The sequence below is a fragment of the Microtus oregoni genome, unplaced genomic scaffold (assembly GCF_018167655.1).
Source record: "Microtus oregoni isolate MIOR12 unplaced genomic scaffold, Mior012 000049F_ref0000343, whole genome shotgun sequence".
Taxonomy (NCBI): domain Eukaryota; kingdom Metazoa; phylum Chordata; class Mammalia; order Rodentia; family Cricetidae; genus Microtus; species Microtus oregoni.
This window is the reverse complement of record NW_024543223.1, coordinates 3741490-3762326: the sequence shown is the minus strand read 5'-3', so window position 1 is coordinate 3762326 and position 20837 is coordinate 3741490. Positions and strand designations below refer to the sequence as shown.

The 20837-nt window shown below is 47.2% G+C and overlaps 1 protein-coding gene across 1 annotated transcript; it reads left to right on the top strand.

Annotated features, from left to right (window-relative positions):
• Positions 1-2031: 2031 nt before the first annotated feature.
• On the top strand, positions 2032-20738 carry LOC121436477 (negative elongation factor A-like). Its single transcript, XM_041636419.1, has 11 exons — positions 2032-2412; positions 11458-11629; positions 12712-12873; positions 15459-15548; positions 16980-17110; positions 17196-17265; positions 17643-17731; positions 18430-18541; positions 19362-19639; positions 19790-19889; positions 19988-20738. The coding sequence occupies exons 1-11, from the start codon at positions 2203-2205 to the stop codon at positions 20170-20172; spliced, it is 1599 nt and encodes a 532-aa protein (XP_041492353.1). The 5' UTR covers positions 2032-2202; the 3' UTR covers positions 20173-20738.
• Positions 20739-20837: the final 99 nt, after the last annotated feature.

Here is a 20837-nt window from a genome sequence, read left to right as displayed (position 1 = left end):
GCCAGAAGAGGGAACCATATTTCATTATGATACACCTCTTATTATGATTATGAGCCACCATGTGGTTGCTGGGAATTGAACTCAGGACCTCTGGAAGAGCAGCCACTGCTCTTAGCCTCTGAGTCATCTCCCCAGCACCAATACCTAATTTTTTCTTTTTTTTTTTTTTTTTTTTTTTTTTTTTGGTTTTTCGAGACAGGGTTTCTCTGTGGTTTTGGAGCCTGTCCTGGAACTAGCTCTGTAGACCAGGCTGGTCTCGAACTCACAGAGATCCGCTTGCCTCTGCCTCCCAAGTGCTGGGATTAAAGGCGTGCGCCACCACCGCCCGGCAATACCTAATTTTTTTTTTTTTTTTTTTTTTGGTTTTTCGAGACAGGGTTTCTCTGTGGTTTTGGAGCCTCTCCTGGAACTAGCTCTTGTAGACCAGGCTGGTCTCGAACTCACAGAGATCCGCCTGCCTCTGCCTCCCGAGTGCTAATACCTAATTTTTTAAGAGATAGGGTTTCACTGCTTTGCACGGGTGGGTTCTATCTATGTCCTCGGCTCAACCTGTTCTCAATCTCAAGGGTAGTTGTGAGCAGAGCGAGGTGCCACTGCCACTTCCGCTGCACTTCCTTTAAAAAGGAAAGAGAAAGCCGGGCGGTGGTGGCTCACGCCTTTAATCCCAGCACTCGGGAGACAGAGGCAGGCGGCTCTCTGTGAGTTCAAGGCCAGCCTGGTCTAGAAAAGCTAGTTCCAGGACAGGAACCAAAAAGCTACGGAGAAACCCTGTCTCGAAAAAATAAAAAAAAAAAGAATAAAAAGGAAAGAGAGGAAGTGCGGAAGTGCATAATGGCGCACACTTAATCCCAGCATTTGGGAGGCAGAGGGCAGCCGGATCTCTGACTTCCAGGACAGCCAGAGCTACAAACATAGTGTGACCTTGTCTTGAAAAATCCACCCCCCCTCCCAAAAGCAACAGGCCAGGGTGTGGCGTCTCTTGGTAACCTCAGCATCAGGGAGGTGGGGGCTTCCGGCATGCCTACTCCACTGGAGGGTCTGGGGTAGAAGTGATGGTCTGCAACTCTCCTGATTAACCACTGGCATCTCGACCTGGGCATCTCTGTCTCACACACAGAACGGTCTTGTACTCGGACCCACATTCCTGGTACCAACCTGTCTTAGGGTTTCTATTGTTGTAATGAAATATCATGACCAAAAACAAGTTGGGGAGGAAAAAGTTTATTTGCTGTTTTTTATTATTATTATTATTTATTTATTTTCGAGACAGGGTTTCTCTATAGTTTTTTGGTGCCTGCCCTGGAACTAGCTCTTGTAGACCAGGCTGGCCTCGAACTCACAAAGATCCTCCTGCCTCTGCCTCCCGAGTGCTGGGATTAAAGGCGTGCGCCACTGCCCGGCATTTGCTGTTTATTATTGAAGGAAGTCAGGACAGGAACTCAAACAAGGCAGGATCCTGGAGGCAGGAGCTGCTGCAGAGGCTATGGCGGGGTGCTGCTTACTGGCTTGCTCAGCCAGCTTTCCTTTAGAACCCACAAGGGGCTGGGTCCTTCCCCATTGATCATTAATTGAGAAAATGCCTTACAAAGCTGAATCTCAAGGAGACATTTCCTCAACAGAGGCTCCTTCTTCTGGTATGTCTAGTTTATGTCAGGTGGACACACAACACCAGCAGTCCCGACCCCTTGTCAATTCACAAACACATCATTTTTAAACCACAGCCCTTCCTTTCTCATTCATCCCCAAGATCCAATTTTATATAAAAAATATAAACAACTTTAAAGGCCCCACCGCAGGACTGCCTGCAGGATGGGCAAGGGGAAGAGGCTGCGAAGCGAGGCGGTGAGAAACGAGGCCAGCAGCCTTTGCAGACCTGAGCAGCTGACGTGAAACAGAACGCTAACTCTCGTCTCTGGAGCACCTCGACCGCACACAGATGCTACCGACTACGTCATTGCCCGGCTCCGCCTGGGCGTCGCCATGATGCTGTACGGAAACCCACAAGCCTCCGCCCCGCGCCTTATCGCTCACTCTCTCGCGCCACCGCTAGAAGCCTCGGGAGGGCGCGGCCGTCCGCCACTACGCTTGTCGGCGCTCGAGGCCCCGCCCCGCGCCCACGGGCGCCGCCATGTTGGGGGTCCTCGCTGCGGACACGTAGTCGTCTGCGTAAGATGCCGGCTCGCGCGCGCCTCTGCCGCCAAGATGGCGTCCATGCGGGAGAGCGACACGGGCCTGTGGCTGCACAACAAGCTGGGCGCCACGGACGAGCTGTGGGCGCCGCCCAGCATCGCGTCCCTGCTTACCGCCGCGGTCATCGATAACATCCGCCTCTGCTTCCACCGCCTCTCCTCGGCTGTGAAACTCAAGCTGCTCCTCGGGACGCTGCATCTTCCGCGCCGCACGGTGGACGAGGTGAGGGCGCGGGCCGGAGCGCAGCTCCCGCCTCCAGCCGGCGCCTTGCCTTTCCTTGTTCCCGCTGGCCGCGCGCACCTCCGGGTGGGCGCCGCCGGGCCTCCCCACCCGGCCCGACGCCGTAGTGCCTTCCGCTGCTGGACGCTGTCTGCGGGCGAGGTTCGTGGGCCCAAGGCCCGAACCGCCCTCAGCCGAGCCGGCCCGGAGCGGAGCTCTGGACGCCGCAGTTCCGAAGCTACCCCTTGATTTGGGGCTCTTAGTGTAACTTTTCAAGGGACTGCTGACCTTAATTTTGTTGCTTTTGCCTCACGGAGTGTCAGTCTGCTTAGCTTCCTCTAGTCTGTCGTCTCTTTCAGTGCATTTTTACTCCACGTTGCATCTCTGTGCAAAATATACGATGCCTTGCAAACATGTACACAAATGATATGTGTCCAGGGTCTCACTGTGTAGCCCAGGGTGGCCTCGTACTTGGTATCCTCCTGCATCACTATTTGGAGGGCTGGGATTGCAGAGCTGGGCCACCACATCGAAGCACCCTAGTTTTTAAACATTTCTGGTTACTGTTTTATCATTAAGGTTGGTTTTGGTCTTTGTTGCGCCATAAACCAAAGCTACGTGTTTTTTCAGTTTATCAAATACTAATCGCTAAACGACCCACTCGTTATCTCCTCCATACAAGAGAACAAGGGTGGATTCTCTATAGCCCGTCCATGCTTCCCTCTCTCTTACCCACAAGAGCAATCCCCACATCTGTCTGTCTGTCTGTCTGTCTATGCAGGATTGTCGATTGTGTGGTGTACATTCCTAGCACGAGTATTTAGTTTTGCATCATTTGAACTTAGAATGGCAACATGTTGCCATGTTCCATACAAAGTTTCGGGGTGGTGTGGGTGTGTCTTCTGTCGGGAGACACCTGGACAGATCCATCCAAGACGCTGCAGTTAGATTTCCATGCATTATGGTCGTCCGTTCTCCGAGCATACCGCGTATGGATGATTAGGTTGTGTCTAGTGTTTTCATTGGTGTTTTTGTTTCATGTTAATTTGTTCCGTTGTGACTGGCACCAGCTTTACATGTTCAGGTGATTGAGAGCGCGCAGTTTTCTAGACGTGGAATTGGAGGTGTAAGCAGGATTATGGCAAGTGGGCTTTTCCAAGTGATATTGTCAAATAGTGCTAAAATACGTAGGACAAGTAAATATGTAGATATTCCTCGATGTTTGATTGAATATTGCCATCGCTTATTTTTCTGTTTGGCTTTCTTTTTTTGTGAGTTGTTCAGTTTTGTTTTTTCATGATTGTCTATTTTTCTTGACTTGTCGCTTTGGAGGAATATTCTTTTTAATAAATGCTGGCTACTGTCTTTGTTTGGTGACATGCTACAGCTGTTTCCCAGCTGTGGCTTAGCTTTTGGGATGAAGCTCTTGGTTTTTAGCCAGTTGGTGATTGTCTCTCCTTCCCTGTGGTCTTGTTAGCACTGTGCTGTGAACCTCCTTCTCTCATGGGCCAGGACGGGTGGTTTGTGGAGCTGAGAGTTCTGCAGTGTGGCTATGGAAAGGTTCAGCACCACCTGCAGACTGTCTCTGCTGTATTGTTGCTTCTGCTATGGGTGTTTGAGCTTTTTTTTTTTTTTTTTTAAGTCATTTCTATGTTGTGCTAATAATGTGTTAGCTACTTACTGTCACTTTATTGTTAGTGTGTCTTGATGTGTGACATGTTTTTAACAAAATCTCAATCGTTCAATTTTATCAATAAAGAGTCTGGAGCCAGATGCTGGGGTGAAAGCCTCCTAGCCCAGAGAGGCTGAGAAAGCTGACCTTCCTCCTCAGCTGACATCCCAGAAGCCTTTCTCCAAGCCATCTCAAAACCTCTCTTCCAGCTGAATGCCCCTGCCTCCTATTTCCTGTGCCTCTCTGTCCTCCAGACTCTCTTACTCTCTATGGTTTCTTTTTCTTTTCTTTTTCGAATTTTTTTATTTATTGATTTTGATTGAGCTCTACATTTTTCTCTGCTTCCCTCCCCACTTCAAACCTCCCCCAAGGTCCACATGCTCCCAGTTTACTCAGGAGATCTTGCCTTTTTCTACTTTCTACTTCCCATGTAGATTATATCTATGTAAGTCTCTCTTAGTGTCCTCATTGTTGTCTAAGTTCTCTGGGATTGTGGTTTGTAGGATGGCTTTCTTTGTCTTATCTTTAAAAACCACTTATGAGTGAGTACATGTGATAATTGTCTTTCTGGGTCTGGGTTACCTCACTCAAAATGATGTTTTCTAGCTCCATTCATTTTCCTGCAAAATTCAAGATGTCGGTTTTTTTTAATATTTATTTATTATGCATTCAATATTCTGAATGTGTGTATGCCTGCAGGCCAGAAGAGGGCACCAGACCTCATTACAGATGGTTGTAAGCCACCATGTGGTTGCCGTGAATTGAACTCAGGACCTTTGGAAGAGCAGGCAATGCTCTTAACCACTGAGCCATCTCTCCAGCCCAAGATGTCGTTATTTTTTTCTGCTGTGTAGTACTCCATTGTATAAATTTACCACATTTTCCTTATCCATTCTTCAACAGAGGGACATTTAGGTTGTTTCCAGGTTCTGGCTATGACAAACAAAGCTGCTATGAACATAATTGAGAGCACATGTCCTTGTGGCACAATTGAGCATCCTTTGGATATATTCCCAAAAGTGGTATTACTGGGTCTTGAGGAAAGCTGTTTCCTAATTTTCTGAGAAATCGCCACACTGACATCCAAAGCTTGCATTCCCACCAGCAGTGCAGAAGTGTTCCCTTTTCCCCACAACCTCTCCAGCATAAGTTGTCATCAGTATTTTTTTTTTTTTTTTTTTTTTTTGGTTTTTCGAGACAGGGTTTCTCTGTAGCTTTGGTGCCTGTCCCGGAACTAGCTCTTGTAGACCAGGCTGACCTCGAACTCCCAGAGATCCGCCTGCCTCTGCCTCCCGAGTGCTGGGATTAAAGGCGTGCGCCACCAACGCCGGCAGTTTTTTTTTTTTTTTTTTTTTTTAGTATAATAAAGGGTTATTTATTTAGGGGTAGATTCACAGATCACCGTCCGCTGCATGAATTGGGAAACAGCAGCCGGAAGAGTGCAAACACTCTTTACATCAGCATTTAAAGTATAAGAGGCCACCCCCAAGTACGTTTGTAACTGAAAGGTCTCTGGCTGAAGGAGTTCCTACAGCAGTTGGTTTTCTTTCGGTGGGTGTAACTAATTTGCTTGGGTTGGAGTTTTCCTTCTAGTACTTTCTGTAGGGCTGGATTTGTGGATAGATAAATTTAGTTATGTCATGGAATAACTCGTTTTCTCTATCTATGGTGGTCATCAGTATTTTTGATCTTGGCCATTCTTAGAAATGTAAGATGGAATCTCAGCGTTGTTTTGATTTGCATTTCTCTGATGACTAAGGATGTTGAACATTTCCTTAAGTGTCTTTCAGCCATTTTAGATTCCTCTGTTGAGAATTCTCTGTTTAGTCTGTACTCCATTTTTTTTATTGGATTATGTGTTCTTTTGGTGATCAATTTCTTAAGTTCTTTGTATATTTTGGAGATCAGACCTCTGTCTGATGTGGGGTTAGTGAAGATCTTTTCCCACTCTGTAGGCTGTCATTTTGTCTTGTTGACCATGTCCTTTGCCTTACAGAAGCTTTTCAGTTTCAGGAGGTCCCATTTATTGTTTCTCTCAGTGTCTGTGCTGCTGGGGTTCTATTTAGGAAGTGGTTCCCTATGCCAATGCACTCAAGTGTATTTCTCACTTTCTGTTCTATAAGGTTCAGTGTGGCTGGCTTTATGTTAAGGTCTTTGATCCATTTGGACTTGAGTTTTGTGCATGGTGATAGATATGGGTCTGTTTTCATTCTTCTACATGTTGGTATCCAGTTATGCCAGCACCACTTGTTAAATATGCTTTCTTTTTTTCCATTTGATATTTTTTGCTTCTTTGTCAAAAATCAGGTGTTCAAAGATGTATGGGTTGATATCCAGGTCTTCTATTCGGTTCCATTGGTCCTCCTGTCTGTTCTTATGCCAGTACCAGGCTGTTTTCAGTACTGTAGCTGTATAGTAGAGTTTGAAGTCAGGGATTGTGATGCTTCCAGAAGTTCTTTTATTGTACAGGATTGTTTCGGCTATCTTGGGGTTTTTGCTTTTCCATAGGAAGTTGAGTACCGTTCTTTCGAGGTCTGTGAAGACTCTCTACGGTGTCTTAATAATTCTATGTTCCCTTCCTGTCAACTGGTTGCTTGCTCTACCTCTTGACCTGTGGTTGACTTTATTTAATCCTGTTTACAATATTCAAGCAGAAAGCTTGAATTAAAGGTGTGTGCTAGGACTTAGCCGCACCACAACTAGCAACAGGTTTTTCCAGTAAATAACGCAAACTCAGGGCTCACAGTGTGATCAAATATCCTGCAGCAGTGACGTACAGGGTGAAGCCTCACCTCACCTCAGGAATGGCTTCAGCTTTTCTTAACCCCTAGCACTTGTGTCAGTCTTGTCTCTTTGTGTTTACATGTTCGTTCATGTGCGTACGTCTGTGAAAGTATATGTGCATATGTGCATTTGGAGGCCAGAGTCCAGATTAGGTGTCTGTATCAGTTGCCCCACAGCATACTCCTGGGCTCTTCCTGTCTCCCTCCACCTCTGTAGTGCTGGATTATAGCTGTGTACCCACTGAGCCAGGCTCTTCTGTGGGTATGGGGATCTGAACGCAGACTCAGACTTGGCTTGGCAAGTATTCTACCAGCTGAGCCAGGCTCTCTCAGCTCACAGGGTAAATAGTCTTAATAGCATAGAACTTTGCTGGGCGGTGGTGGCACAAGACTTTAATCCCAGCACTTAGGAGGCAGAGGCAGGCAGATCTCTGAGTTTGAGACCAGCCTGGTCTACAGAGCAAGATTCAGGACAGCCAGGACTACAAAGAGAAGCCGTATTGAAAAACACACATACACACAAACACACACACATATGTATGTATGTATGTATGTATGTATGTATTAGTCTTGTAGCTTAGAGGTTTGGGCAGTTATTTAGAACCATCATTAAGTTCTATGATTTGCCTGTATTCATATATTTCATAATTTATGTGCTAATGATATATAGAAATACATTAGGTAAGAAGTTTGAATAGCACCTGGGCTGAAATCGTCTTCTTTATGTTGATGGTGGTTTTGTCTTTTGAGACAGGATCTCTCTACATAGTCATGACTGTCCTGGAACTCACTCTGTAGACCAGGCCAGCCTGGAACTCACAGAGATCTACCTGCCTCTGCCTCCTGAGTGCTGGGATGAAAGGCAAACACCTGGCTCTGGGCGGAGATCTTATTGTGACTGTTCTCTGTGTAACTGGCATTTATTGGTTTTTTTCTTATCCTACTGTTCTCATTATCTGCTGTACTGTTGATCTCCCCATTGTAGCTCCTGAATTTGCCTCTTCCTCCATGTCAGCTGTTGCGTTGTATATTTTAGGTTCATGTTCATAGGTGTGTATAATTTGGTAGTTGTTGCTGTGACCTTGTAAACTGAGGAGAAGGTGGAGATCTGAGTATTTGCCAGTGTTTTTCCTTAGGTCTTTTAAAAATAAGTGTTCATAAAGATTATCTCCCCTTATTTTTTAATTTTTATTACATTTATTTATTATGTTGCATACTTTATATGTGGAGGTCACAGAATACCTTGTGGGAGTAGGTTTTTTCCAAAGATTGAATTCTCCTTAGTGGGAAGTGTCTTTACTTCTGCTACGCTGTCTCGCTGGCCCTTAGGTCCTTTATGTTTGTTTGTTTTTAATAACAGAGTCACACTCACTGTGCAGCCATGACGGGCCAGGAACTCACAAAGCTCCATCTGTCTCTGTCTCCTGTGTGCTAGAATTAAAGAAATGAACCACCATGTCTGGCCTTTGTCACAGTTTTTATCTGACATTAATACTAGCTTAGTTATCGTTTTTTCTTGGTGTGAGTGTTGGGGTGATTTGAATGAGGATGTCCCTCATAGGCTCTGGGATTTGAATACTTGGCTCCCAGTTAGTAGCACAGTTTTGGGAGGCTTAGGAGGTGTGGCCTTCCTAGAAGAAGTATGCCACTGGGGGTGGGGTGAGCTTTAAGATTTTAAAGACTTTGACCATTTCAAGTTCGTTCTTTGTCATTGTGGTTGAGGATGTGAACACTTAGCTGTGCTCCAGCTCTTCCCTGCCATGGTGGACTTTAATACTGGAATCCTAAAGCCAAATAAATTCTTCTGTAAATTGCCTTGGTCATGATGTTCCTCACAACAATAGAAAAGTAACTAATATATTGTTTTCGTAGTTTGATTTCTATCACTGTAATAAGATACCATAACCAGGGCTGGAGAGAGATGGCTCACTGGTAAGGGAGCTCTGCTCTTCCAGAGGTCCTGAGTTCAATTCCCAGCACCCACATGGTGGTTCACAACCATCTATAATGAGATCTGGGGTCCTCTTCTGGCCTGCAGTGATACATGCAGTCAGAACACTCTACAATAATAAATGAATGAATGAATGATTCTTTAAAAAGATACCATAACTAAAAATTACTTAGGGAGTCAATTATTTCAGCTAGAGTTTATAAAGTCTGTCACGGAGGGAACTCTTCAGGAACTCCTGAGGGTCTAGTGTTCAGAGCAGATGCAAACACGGGAAAACAAGTTGTTTTGCTCAGAGCAGCTGCAAGCATAACAAGTTGTTTACAGGAAATTCAGGGTCTGGGGTTTTCAACCAGTTTTATCAAAGAGAAAGGTGTTTCAGTGAATCAGTGAGGGATGCAGAATTAGTTGGAGTTGCTGACACCTTAATGTGTGGCTGGGAAGTAAGGACACCTTGTGTAAGCATGCAGATGATTGCAGAGACAACAGAAACTGACTTGATTTAAAGGCCTTGAGGAATGGGAAGTGCTGCTCCAGGATAGGAAGTGCTGCTCCAGGATAGGAAGTGCTGCTCCAGGATAGGAAGTGCTGCTCCAGGATAGGAAGTGCTGCTCCAGGATAGGAAGGTACTCTGTAGCAGGCTTTCTCGGATTGCCACCAGCTCCCAAATCAGAGACTTCTCATCAGTTATGAATGCTCAGCCTTATCTTATGCTTGTCCCTCTTATAAGTACCATTTCTCTTCATCTACATTTTGCCTTGGGGCTTTTTACCTCTCTTCCTGTTCCCCTCTCTCTCCCCTCCCTCCCTCCCTCCCTCCCTCCCTCCCTCCTTCCCTCCCTCCCTCCCTCCTGTCTGTCTGTTCTACTTTTCTTGCTTCTTTCTTGTCTAGCGGCTGGCTGGCTGGCCTGTGTGTCTCTCTCTTTCTCCCTCATTCTCTCCAAGCCTAGATTTTTTCCTATTTTTCTCTCTGCTCTCCAGCCCTTCTTATCCTCCTGCTTAGCTGTTGGCCATTTAGGTTTTTATTAGACCAATCAGGTGGCTTAGGCAGGCAAGGTGAAAAAAGTGCAACACATCTTTACATAGTTAAACAAATACAGCATAAACGAATGTAACACATCTTTTCATTGTTAACAAAGGCAGTGTAAACAAGTGTAACACACCTTTTCGCAGTTAAAATAATATTCCTCAGCATAAACAAATGTACTTCTCCCCGTATCTCTGATTGGATTTCCCACCTGGCTCTGTTCTGCTTTGCTGTAGGCCAAAGGCTCTTTATTAGCTAATGGTATTAAACATCGTCACAGCACAGAGGGGATCCTACAGCATATCTAGGCCGGTTTAATTCAGCAGTCCCTTTCACAATCCCTTGTCTCAGCATCTGTGGTTCACTCATCAGCATTCAAAAAATTCAAAGTCAACATCATAGGAACCAGACTCTCTATTTCCCACTTTTATGTGCCTGTTAGTTACTTTACTCTCTGTTTAAAGACTTTATTATTATTTTAAAGATTTAGTTATTATGTATTTTAAAGATTTAGTTATTATGTATACAGTGTCCTGGCTGCATGTCAGAAGAGAGCACCAGATCTCATTACAGATGGTTGTGAGCCACCATGTGGGTTTTGGGAATTGAACTCGGGACCTCTAGTAGAACAACAGTCAGTGCTCTTAACTTCTGAGCCATTTTGCACACTTAAACACACTGTAACCGATTTAGAGGTTTTTCTTCCATCTGACTGTGAACCAAACCTTAAGCTACTGCTGTGTTGCCCTGGTGACTGGCTCTGCTCCTTCCTCAGGTCCATTACAGCCAGCCTTAACATTCAGCTGCCCCAACCCTGGGACTGTGGCAGGTGATTTTACTTAGCTTGTTGGTTCTGCAGAGCCTCTTAAAGGAGCCATATCCTCTTTTTCTCCTCCCTCTCCCCTCTCCCCTCTCCCCTCTCCCCTCTCCCCTCTCCCCTCTCTCTCTCTCTCTCTCTTCAGCTTTCTCAGGCCCTATGTGGAAATTTGGGCCCCATGTTGGAACACTAACTGTAGCAGGCTTTGGGGCCACCAACCAGCTCCTAAATCATGACCCAGAGACTTATGAATTCTCAGCCTTATCTTATGCTTGTCCCACTAGCTCTTACAACTTCAGTTAACCTGTTTCTCTTCATCTATGTCTTGCCTTAGGGTTTTTTTACCTTTCTTGTGTATGTCCTACTTCGCTGGTTACCCCATGTCTGGCTAGCTGATGCATCCTTCTCTTTCTCCCTTGTTCTCTTCTCTCTTCTCCTTTTCTCCTGAGCCTAGATTCCTCCTCTTGTTCTCTCTGCTTGCCAGTCCCACCTATCCCTCTTCTGCCTAGCTATTGGCTGCTCAGCTTTTCAGATCAATCAGGTGCCTTAGCCGAAGTGAAATAGCAACACATCTTTACATCATTAAACAAATGCAGCATATACAAAAGTACCACAGTTACACAGTTAAAGTCATATTCCACAACAGGTTGTCACAGTGATTACTGTCACAGGCCACCCAGAGGCCACAGTGTGAAAATGGGTAGATTCGTGGCAGGAGGCATTTGAAGCTGTCGCTGTTCCAGGAGGGGAAGCGGGGCTGGTAACTTTTATAGCATGTAATTGGCATCTTCTGTCTTGGCAGATGAAGGGCGCTCTGATGGATATTATCCAACTGGCCACCCTGGACTCAGACCCCTGGGTCCTTATGGTTGCTGACATTCTGAAATCCTTTCCTGACACGGGCTCACTGAATCTAGACCTTGAGGAGCAGAACCCCAATGTTCAAGACATCCTAGGAGAACTTAGAGAAAAAGGTAAGTAGTCTGGCTTTATTTTACAATGGGAAGAAGTGGGTCTCACTTTAGAAATTGGGTTGTCCATATCACACTGTAAGTGTGGCGTGCTGTGGCTCCTCAGACAGTGGCTCTCCTTCCTCATGCTGCAGTCTGACTTCAGATGACTCATCCCTGGTGTACTTGCTGTCTCTCCATAAGCTCCATGAGGGTTGAACGCTGCAAGTTAATGTCTTCAGAACCTAAAACATTCTCTGTCCTACATAACAAATGTTGCTAGAATCTGAGGTGGTTTTAGAGAAGCGACAGTGGAGTCTCCACACCTCTGGTGCATTCTTCTTCTTGGAAAAATAAAGGCTTGAGGCCACACACCCCTGCATGGCTGCTTGTGAGGCCCTAGTACGTTTTGGGGTTTTGATTTTTATTTGCAGTCTAGGAACACTGGCCTGCACAGGTCACACATCCCCATTGCTGGGGTAGCTGACTCTCTTGGGAGCAGAAGGATGAAGCAACTTCTCCTGAATCTGTTTCTCTTGTTATGTAACTGACTGGGGCAACTCTTTGGAGTTTTTCAGGCTCTGACCTCTGGTGAGCACACTGAATCAGGGGCACACATGGGTAGTTTTTAAGACCGCAGTTGAGCAGTGTCTAGGGTGACCGACCACCGGTGCTCTGTAGTCAAAGGGGGGGGGGGCTTTCCTGGTGTTGAGGCTGCCCTGTCGTTAGGACGCAGGATACTGCTCTCCATGCTGCTATACACAGTATGCTGTGGTTCCTGCACCCCTGCAGTCCCACGGCTTGTAGTTGACATAACTGAGGAATCCTTGTCTTCTAGCATTTCTTGTTTTTAAAACGTCCCTGGAGAGTCTGATGTGCCTCCCTCTAGGGTGGCAGGCCTATCATTTGTTCCTGACCCACTTGGATGATCTTGGGTTCTTGGAATGGTGGGAACCACAGGGGGTTGAAACCAAAGCAGAAAGCTGCCATGCCTATAAAATGAAACCTACATGGAGCCGTTGGAATGTGAGCTGTGAGGGTCACAAACAGCCTGAGCTCCCTGGTGCAAGAGCTCTGACTTCCTGTGACACTCTGGCTTTCCACAGTGGGTGAGTGTGAGGCGTCTGCCATGCTACCACTGGAGTGCCAGTACCTGAACAAGAATGCCCTGACCACCCTTGCCGGGCCTCTCACCCCACCAGTGAAACATTTCCAGTTGAAGCGGAAGCCCAAGAGTGCCACTCTGCGGGCAGAGCTGCTACAGAAGTGTGAGTACTTGGGTTACAGTCCTGCTCTTTCTCTGTGCTGTCTTGAAAGAGCGTAGCTTGTCTTTTCTGTGTTAGATCACTGTTGTTTAGAAACACGCATTCAAGACCTCAGGGTTTTTAAGTGTGGTGCCTGTAATCTCACAAAGTAGAATCTGCTGGCCAAGACGGGATGCGAGACTGCTGCTTGTGTCTATTATAGAAGAGGTTGAAGGATTTCATTAAGTGCTTTCCTAAATCATGTCTTACAATGGTTTGTGTAGAAGGCACTTATTTGCTGGAGAAAGTGTCCTTTAGCTAAATAACATTAAAGTATGGGTTTTAAGCCAGGTGTATTGTGTACCTGGGTCACAGCTTCTTGAGATACTGAGGCAGAAAGATCACTTGAGCTCAGACTGTGACAGGGTTTCTCTGTTATAGCTCTGGCTGTCTTGGAACTAGCTCTATAGACCAGCCTGGCTTTGAACTCAAGAGATCCGCCTGCTTCTTTCTGCCTCCTGAGTGCTGGAATTAAAGGTGTGGGCCACCATACCCAGCTCAAAACCTCATTTTAGCAAAACAATACAAATAAAAGCCAAACAAATGAAAAGGATTAAAAATAAAAAACATAAATTTCCATAAACTGTAGCCTTGGCTGTCCTGAAACTTACTTTGTAGGCCAGGCTGGCCTCAGATTCACTGATATCTACCTGCCTCTGTCTCCTGAGTGCTGGGATTAAAGGTGTGTGCCACCACCGCCCGGGTCATAAATGTGCAGTTAACATTTACTAAGGTTTGTAAATAGCTCTGGTTTTTTGTTTTGTTTTGGGAATACAGTCTCATTGGGTAGCCTAAGCTGGCTTGAGTTCTACCCTCTCCTGCCTCAGCCTCCTAGAGTGTTGGGATCACAGAGCTACACCAAGCCCAGCAAATATGGTTTGGAGAAATCTGAGAAGAGCCTGGAGCCAGCTGTGTCAGTTGGCTGCGGTCTGTGCTGCTTGGTAGCTGTGGGGCAGGCCGACTGAGCTGCTCTGAAAGGTCTCTGCTGTCGACAGTCAGCAGCACGGCCACTGCCTTCGGTCTAACCCTGCAGCTTTCCTGAGCCACTGGAGGATAATCTGTTTCTTTCTCAGACTTATGTAGAACTCTGTGAGGCCTGGGCCTCCTGTAAAGATGGCTGCGGGACCTGTGAGAGATATCAGCCCCTCTCAGGGTCCAGGTTTCTTGGGGTGCAGCAGGTGGCTGTGATGTTTCTGCAGCCACTTAAATGCAAATTTCCGAACACAGTCTCGGCTGCTTTTAAGCTTGTGTCAAGCTGCTCCATGAACTGGGGAGGTTTAGACACATATGCTTACAACTGATGAGTTTATTGTTTGATACTGTTTTATTACGGCTCTGATCAATTCCTTTTCTTTAACATTCAGCTCTTTCATAGTTGGCTTCACTCTGTGCTAATGGAAGAATCTATCTTGCTGCGATCTCAAGTGCCCCGTCAGTGGTATTTTCTTGGCTTAGGTCATCACTTTAGAAAGCCAGTGCAGTTAAGAGGGAAATTTAATATTTTCTGTTAAGGGACACAAGAAGAGAAAACACGCCTGCTATACTAGCCCTGGTGTTAGTCCTTCCATGGCCACAAGAGTCCCTGGTGAATGGAGCAGAGTTGGGCAGAGGTCTGAGAGTCCACAGATGAAGACAGGCAGCCAAGTCAGGGCCATCCCAGGGGAAAGACTTTTCTGTTTTCTGTCCATTTTATGCCGCCAGGATCTGTCCCAAAACAAGCTTTGTTTACCAGAGCAAAGGGAAGGCCTCAGCGGACTGAATTATGGCCACAGGCGAGTGCGGTGCTCTCCCTTTTGGAGGGGATGTAGTGGGAATTAAGTTGGTCTTAACTAACTGTTGCCCCATCGGTGTATCCTCAGAAACACCTAGAAACAGGCACCCAGGATGAGACTTGGCACCCCAGAAGCCATGCGGTGAGCAGTTGGCCACTTCCTTCTTTCCCGCCAAGGAAACCAAAGCCCGCACATGCTGTAGCCCATGTCTCCTGTCACCAATCTCCGTTCTATTTCATCTTGCTACCCTGGGAACAGTGATGAAAATAAAAGAAAAATAATTTTTTTGTTGTTGTTGTATTTTTGAGCCAGGGTTTCTCTGAATAGGTAGCCTTGACTGCCCAGAACTTGTTCTGTAGACCAGGCTGGTCTCAAACTCAGATCCGCCTGCTTCTGCCTCCTGAGTGCTGGGATTAAAGGTGTGCGCCACCATGCCCAGTGAAAAATAGACTTCTTAGAAGCTCTGACTGAGTAGCAAAAAATTTCCACTAATTCTTCACTTAATGTTAGATTATCTGAGTAGGTAGGTAATGGTTTGTTTTACAAATCACCAGGAAATAGTCCTTCCTTCCTTCCTTCCTTCCTTCCTTCCTTTTTTTTTTTGTTTTTAAAGGAATAATCACTGTAAGGTCAGTGCCATTACTGACTGCATTCCTGCTGGGTTATACAAAGAAGTTACCTTGGGTATTTTTATGAATCACTTTTGTTGAGGTTACTTTATAGGCTGAGAGGCCCTATGATCTAAGAGACCTTGACCCTGTGGCTTTTTTTACACAGCCACTGAGACAGCCCAGCAGCTGAAGAGAAGTGCCGGGGTGCCGTTCCACGCCAAGGGCCGGGGGCTGCTCCGCAAGATGGACACGACAAGTAAGGCTTCGTGTGTTCTCAGGCCAGTGCTGTGGTGCCTGCCAGGCAGGGTGACTTGATGGGAAAGGTATGAGTCAGACATGAGTCCTGAGGGAGGTGGCCGTGTGTGGTGAGCCAGCAGCAGCCCAGCTGGAGGAACATTGGCTGCTGCTCTGTCACTTGTAGCTGCCCTCCTGGGTGTAACAGGTGTAACAGCTGGCTGGCTAGGCTGAGCGCTCAGGGCAAGTTTCCAAGATGGAGGGTCACACAGCAGTTTGGCTCTTCATGCATGTGCCTGTATGAATGTCTGCTTTGCATTCTGTGAAGTACAAGAAAACAGGACTCCTCAAACCATGTCCAGCGCCCAGCAGGCAGGACAGCTGTAGGATGAGGTTCATCTGGTGTCTTGGCATACCAAGTTCCCATAACCCCAAAGCAGACATAGAGCTAGTAGTGGAGAGTCTATAGTATGGGTCACCATTCTACCATTATTACTGCAGGGCAGGGCTCTTCCCTTGCTGCCGTTTGTTGCCACAGCATAGGCTCCACCTTGCTTTCCTTGTCCCTGAGGACAGGCACTGCAGAAACTTTTCTTTAAAGGGGAAGTCTGACGATCACTATATGTCCACTTTTGACAACCAGCTTTTGTAGCACAAGGCTTCCTAGGTGATGACAAATGTATATAGGTATACATAGGTGTCGTTACTTTTCTGGGCAGAGATGATAGCTGGATAGTTCTTGACCTATAAGGTCTGGAGGTCTCTGGTGTCATAGACAGCTGTTATCTTCCATTACTCCAGCCTTCCCAGAAAGGATATGAGTCATGAACTTCCAGAGTCTCAAGCCTGGGTCTTCCCAGAAGACCTTCAGAGATGTCGTTAGGTTTATAGGGTCTAAACCAGTTTCCCTTCACCACAGTGACCCTGGCAAAAACAGTCTGAGTGGGTTGTTTAATTAGTTTTCTAAAAATTATTTTATTGTATGTGTATGAGTGCTTTGTCTGGATATGTCTGCACCTGTATGCAGTGCTGTTGGAGACCAGAGGGTGCACCAGATACCCTGGGACTGGAGCTAGCAGTGGGGCTGGGAGTTGAACCTCTAGGAGAATGCTTTTAACCACTGAGCCATTGCTCCAGCCCCGAGTTTGGTTTGTTTTGTTTTTTCGAGACAGGGTTTTTCTGTGTAGCTGTTCTGAAACTCACTCTGTGGACCAGGCTGGCCTTGAACTCAGAAATATGCCTGCCTCTGCCTCTTGAGTGCTAGGATTAAAGGCATGTGCCACCACCCTTGGCCCAGCCTCAAGTTCTGTTTAGCCTGGGATGAAATATACAAAACACAAAATGTGATAGGAGAGTCTAATTTGTATGAAGCTTCCCCAAGGCAGAAGCAGCCTTGTTTAACCCACCTGTGCTCAAAAGTTGCTGTTTCCATTGACATCAGTCTTTTCTGTAGCCCCTCTCAAAGGCATCCCGAAGCAAGCCCCCTTCAGAAGTCCCACCACACCCAGCGTCTTCAGTCCCTCTGGTAACCGGACCCCAATACCACCTTCGAGGACACCATTGCAGAAAGAAAGGGGTGTGAAGGTGGGACATCCCTTTTCATCCCTGGCAAGGCCAAGTCCTGATTCTTCGCTCTATAATTAAGTATGGAATGTACTTGTTTTGGCAGCTACTGGATATTTCTGAGCTGAATACGGTCGGTGCTGGCCGAGAGGCAAAGAGGAGGAGGAAGACTTTAGGTGTGTATGGGACATTTCAAGTCTGGAGGGAGGTTAGAGGCACTGTAGCCTCGTGTGCTATGGTTGGTTCTGCCTGAGTAGTATCTTGGTGCTTTGGGGTTTCCTTCTGGGTCCAATATGCCTGAGTGCTTTATCTTACCACAGTGGTAACAGGACTTTCCCCAGGAGTCCTTTTTCTTTGTGGGGGTGGGGGGTGGGGGTGGAGAGAGGGAATGGCTCTTGGGACAAGGTCTTACACTGTAGTCCAGGCTGGCCTCAAGCTTGTAACTTTCCAAGTGTTAGGATTACATTTATTCTCTGCAGAGACCAGGGGACACTTGTGACCTCTGAACTGGAGCTGGGTCAGAGAGTCACTAACCAACTCTTTTTATTGGTAGACACAGAAGTGGTGGAAAAGCCCACCAAGGAAGAAACAGTTGTTGAAAATGCCACTCCTGACTATGCTGCTGGCCTGGTGTCCACACAGGTAGGGCTTCCATGCAGTGCAGCCATGGACACTTTCAACTGTCAAAATAATATGCCCCACCTTATCCTGATTGCTAGCCGCTAAGCTGTGTTCTGTAAAAGTGTACATGTATGCAGGTATGTATGTATGTGTATGTGAGTGGCAAAGGGAGCCAGAGCCTGACTTGGGCATCAGCCACGTGTTTGGAATGAATACCTCCTTTATACTGAAATTACTGCCTGGGCTGTCTTCATACCTCTGTGCCTCATTTTCCTCTCTGTCCAGTGGGTATAGTCCCCAGTGCCCTGGAGACCAGGTCTTGCATGTAGGTGAATCAGCCAGCACAGCTCTTCCCCAGAGGCTGTCTGTGGAAATAGAAATAGGTTTTCAGAGCCTATTTCAGAGCCTAGGTACAGAGGTTGCATGTGTAGAGGCAGTGTGGCCCTGTTGCATGGTATGGTCTCTGCCTCTGAGGTCATTGCATTGCTGAACTTCTTTCTCCAGGTATCAGTTTGGGACCATGGGATGGTAGCCATGGCTTAAGTTTGGAGTCCAGCATCATTAAAACCAGGGACCTATGGCCTGGAGAAGCCACTGTCTCTGTCCTGGGGATATGAGTCGTCCTGCTCCATTGATGGGCAAGGGCTGATGGAGGCTGTCTGGGAGGTGAATTAAAACCCTGAGATTTGCCTGAAGGGATCATGGCCTTTGTCTTCCAGAAACTTGGGTCTTTGAATAGTGAGCCAGCACTTCCCTCCACAAGTTATCTGCCCTCTACCCCCAGTGTGGTACCTGCCTCATCATACATCCCCAGCTTGGAGACTCCCCCAGGTGAGTAGCCTGCAGTATGCTAAGCCCACACAGGGCTTGCCCTAGCATGTGCACCTAGGAAGTAGCCTTGCACACGTGGTGCTGCTTAGCATTAAGGCGCCTGTCTCATTGTCTCTTGATCTCAGGCAGCGTGGAGGGAACTCCTCCTGGCCAAGAAATACGCCCTAAGTCCTGTTTTGAGTGCATGAGTGGCTGCCAAAACTGCCACTTTTGGCACCTTGATCTCTGGATGGGTGGGGTCATGAGGATTGTTTCTTCCCTGATGAAGGATACTGCAGAGGGGATAATTCCTTCAGGGTCAGACACAAGCTTTGGTTAGTCAGCTGTTCGCGGGAGAGGGAGGCTGGTTCCATTGGGCTCAGCTTAGTCTATTCATTAGTGGGTTGAGGGTCATCTAAGAAACCCTGCTGAGCAAAAAGAGTGCTAGGCTTGGGGGAATTGCTTTCCGGTGCCTTGTAACCAGCACCCAGTTTATGGGGAACTTGTCATAGGTCAGGAGCTAACCAGAGTCCTGGATAACTTTATCTCTGGATCTAGAAATGCCTGAGGACGTAGGTTCTGCCCTGCTGGGTAGTAGTGCACAAGGCACATGTCCCTAGCTGCGATGGCCAGCAAGGGTTTCTGGTCAGCAGTGATTGGAGCAAGACAGAGCAGGCCGGTATGGGACACAGTTGCTGTCAGAACCTGGAAGATTTGAGTTGAGCCTATTGTCTCCAGCATATGATGTCTGGAGCAGACAGCCTGGAGACTGGAATGAATAGATTTGAGGTATACTCCTTTTCCTGAATAACTCTCCTTAGTAAATCTGCTCTGCCTGCAGTCCCTCCATCCCGGGAAGCCAGCCGACCCCCTGAGGAGCCCAGTGCTCCAAGTCCTACACTGCCAGCTCAATTTAAACAAAGAGCACCTATGTATAACAGTGGCCTGAGCCCAGCTACGCCAACACCTGCAACACCTACCTCGCCTCTGACACCTACTACTCCCCCAGCTGCCACACCCACTGCTCAGACACCCCCAGTGGCCATGGTGGCCCCACAGACCCAGGCACCTGCCCCTGCCCCTGTTCAGCAGCAACCTAAGAAGAACCTGTCTCTCACGGTAAGTATCTTGTCAGGTTTCATAGCCATTAGGTGGATGGCATAGCTTTGCCTGTTTGCAGCAGGGGGTGGGGACTGTTGTTATGGGATGAGCCTGGCAGGGCCAGTGGGTGGGCCCAGCAGCCCCCGCACCCACATCCTCTCTTTACAGAGAGAACAGATGTTTGCTGCCCAGGAGATGTTCAAGACAGCAAACAAGGTCACTCGGCCAGAGAAGGCCCTCATCCTGGGCTTCATGGCTGGCTCTCGAGGTGCGTCTGTGCTACTAGCCTGGGGAGGTGCCCCCCATGGGGTGGGGGATGGGTTCCTTGGCCCCAGGCACCAGTCCAGCAGCTCCTGCTCCCTACAGAGAACCCGTGCCCGGAGCAGGGGGATGTGATCCAGATCAAGCTCAGCGAGCACACAGAGGATCTGCCCAAGGCAGACGGCCAGGGCAGTACCACCATGCTAGTGGACACAGTGTTCGAGATGAACTACGCCACAGGCCAGTGGACACGCTTCAAGAAGTACAAGCCCATGACCAATGTGTCCTAAGTGCCATCTCTGCTGCTGACCCGCATCAGGCCAGAAGACAAGCTTTGCTGGCTATGCTAAGTGACCTGAGCAGATACCGAAGGACGTGTTCCACCCCAATACCTGCCATCCAGTCTACTGGGCCCCAAGCTGTTTTTAAGTTTTAGGTCATTTCTCTGGGGAGTTTAGGCTTTTTTTTTTTTAAATTATAATGGGTTAGTTTTTTTGTGTGCTTAAGATACATTTTTTTTTATTCAATATTACACTTTAAATGCTAAACCAAAAAAGTTACAACTTCATTTTAGTGCCTGCTAGACTTTTACCTTTTTTATTTTTTCTTTAAAAAATTGCACTGGCTGAGAGGACTTCCTCTGCTTGTGCATGCCTTCCCTCACAAGGCTGAGGGGACCAAAGGTGACACCCGACAGGCTAGGGTGTGAGGGGGGCTATAACCAGCCTTGATGCCACTGCCTGCCAGGGATTTGTATATGTCTTTTGTACAGTTGTAAACATTTCAAACCTGTCTCTGGGTACCTATTTTCATTGTAAAATGATATGAGTATTAAAGTTTAGTTTTTCTAAAGAAAGCCCACAGAGCTATGTTTCAAGCTAGCTTGACTCCCTGCTCTGGGACCAAACCCCTTCCTATACAACTGTCAAGAATCCCAGAGGAGAAGAAGCAGGGC

Bases quoted from the DNA above. Each gene is read 5' to 3' on its own strand.
- LOC121436477 (XM_041636419.1), top strand. From the start codon at position 2,203: ATGGCGTCCATGCGGGAGAGCGACACGGGCCTGTGGCTGCACAACAAG. The intron at 19,640-19,789 runs GTAAGTATCTTG...CTCTCTTTACAG, and splicing joins AGAAGAACCTGTCTCTCACG to AGAGAACAGATGTTTGCTGC. The intron at 19,890-19,987 runs GTGCGTCTGTGC...TGCTCCCTACAG, and splicing joins CTTCATGGCTGGCTCTCGAG to AGAACCCGTGCCCGGAGCAG.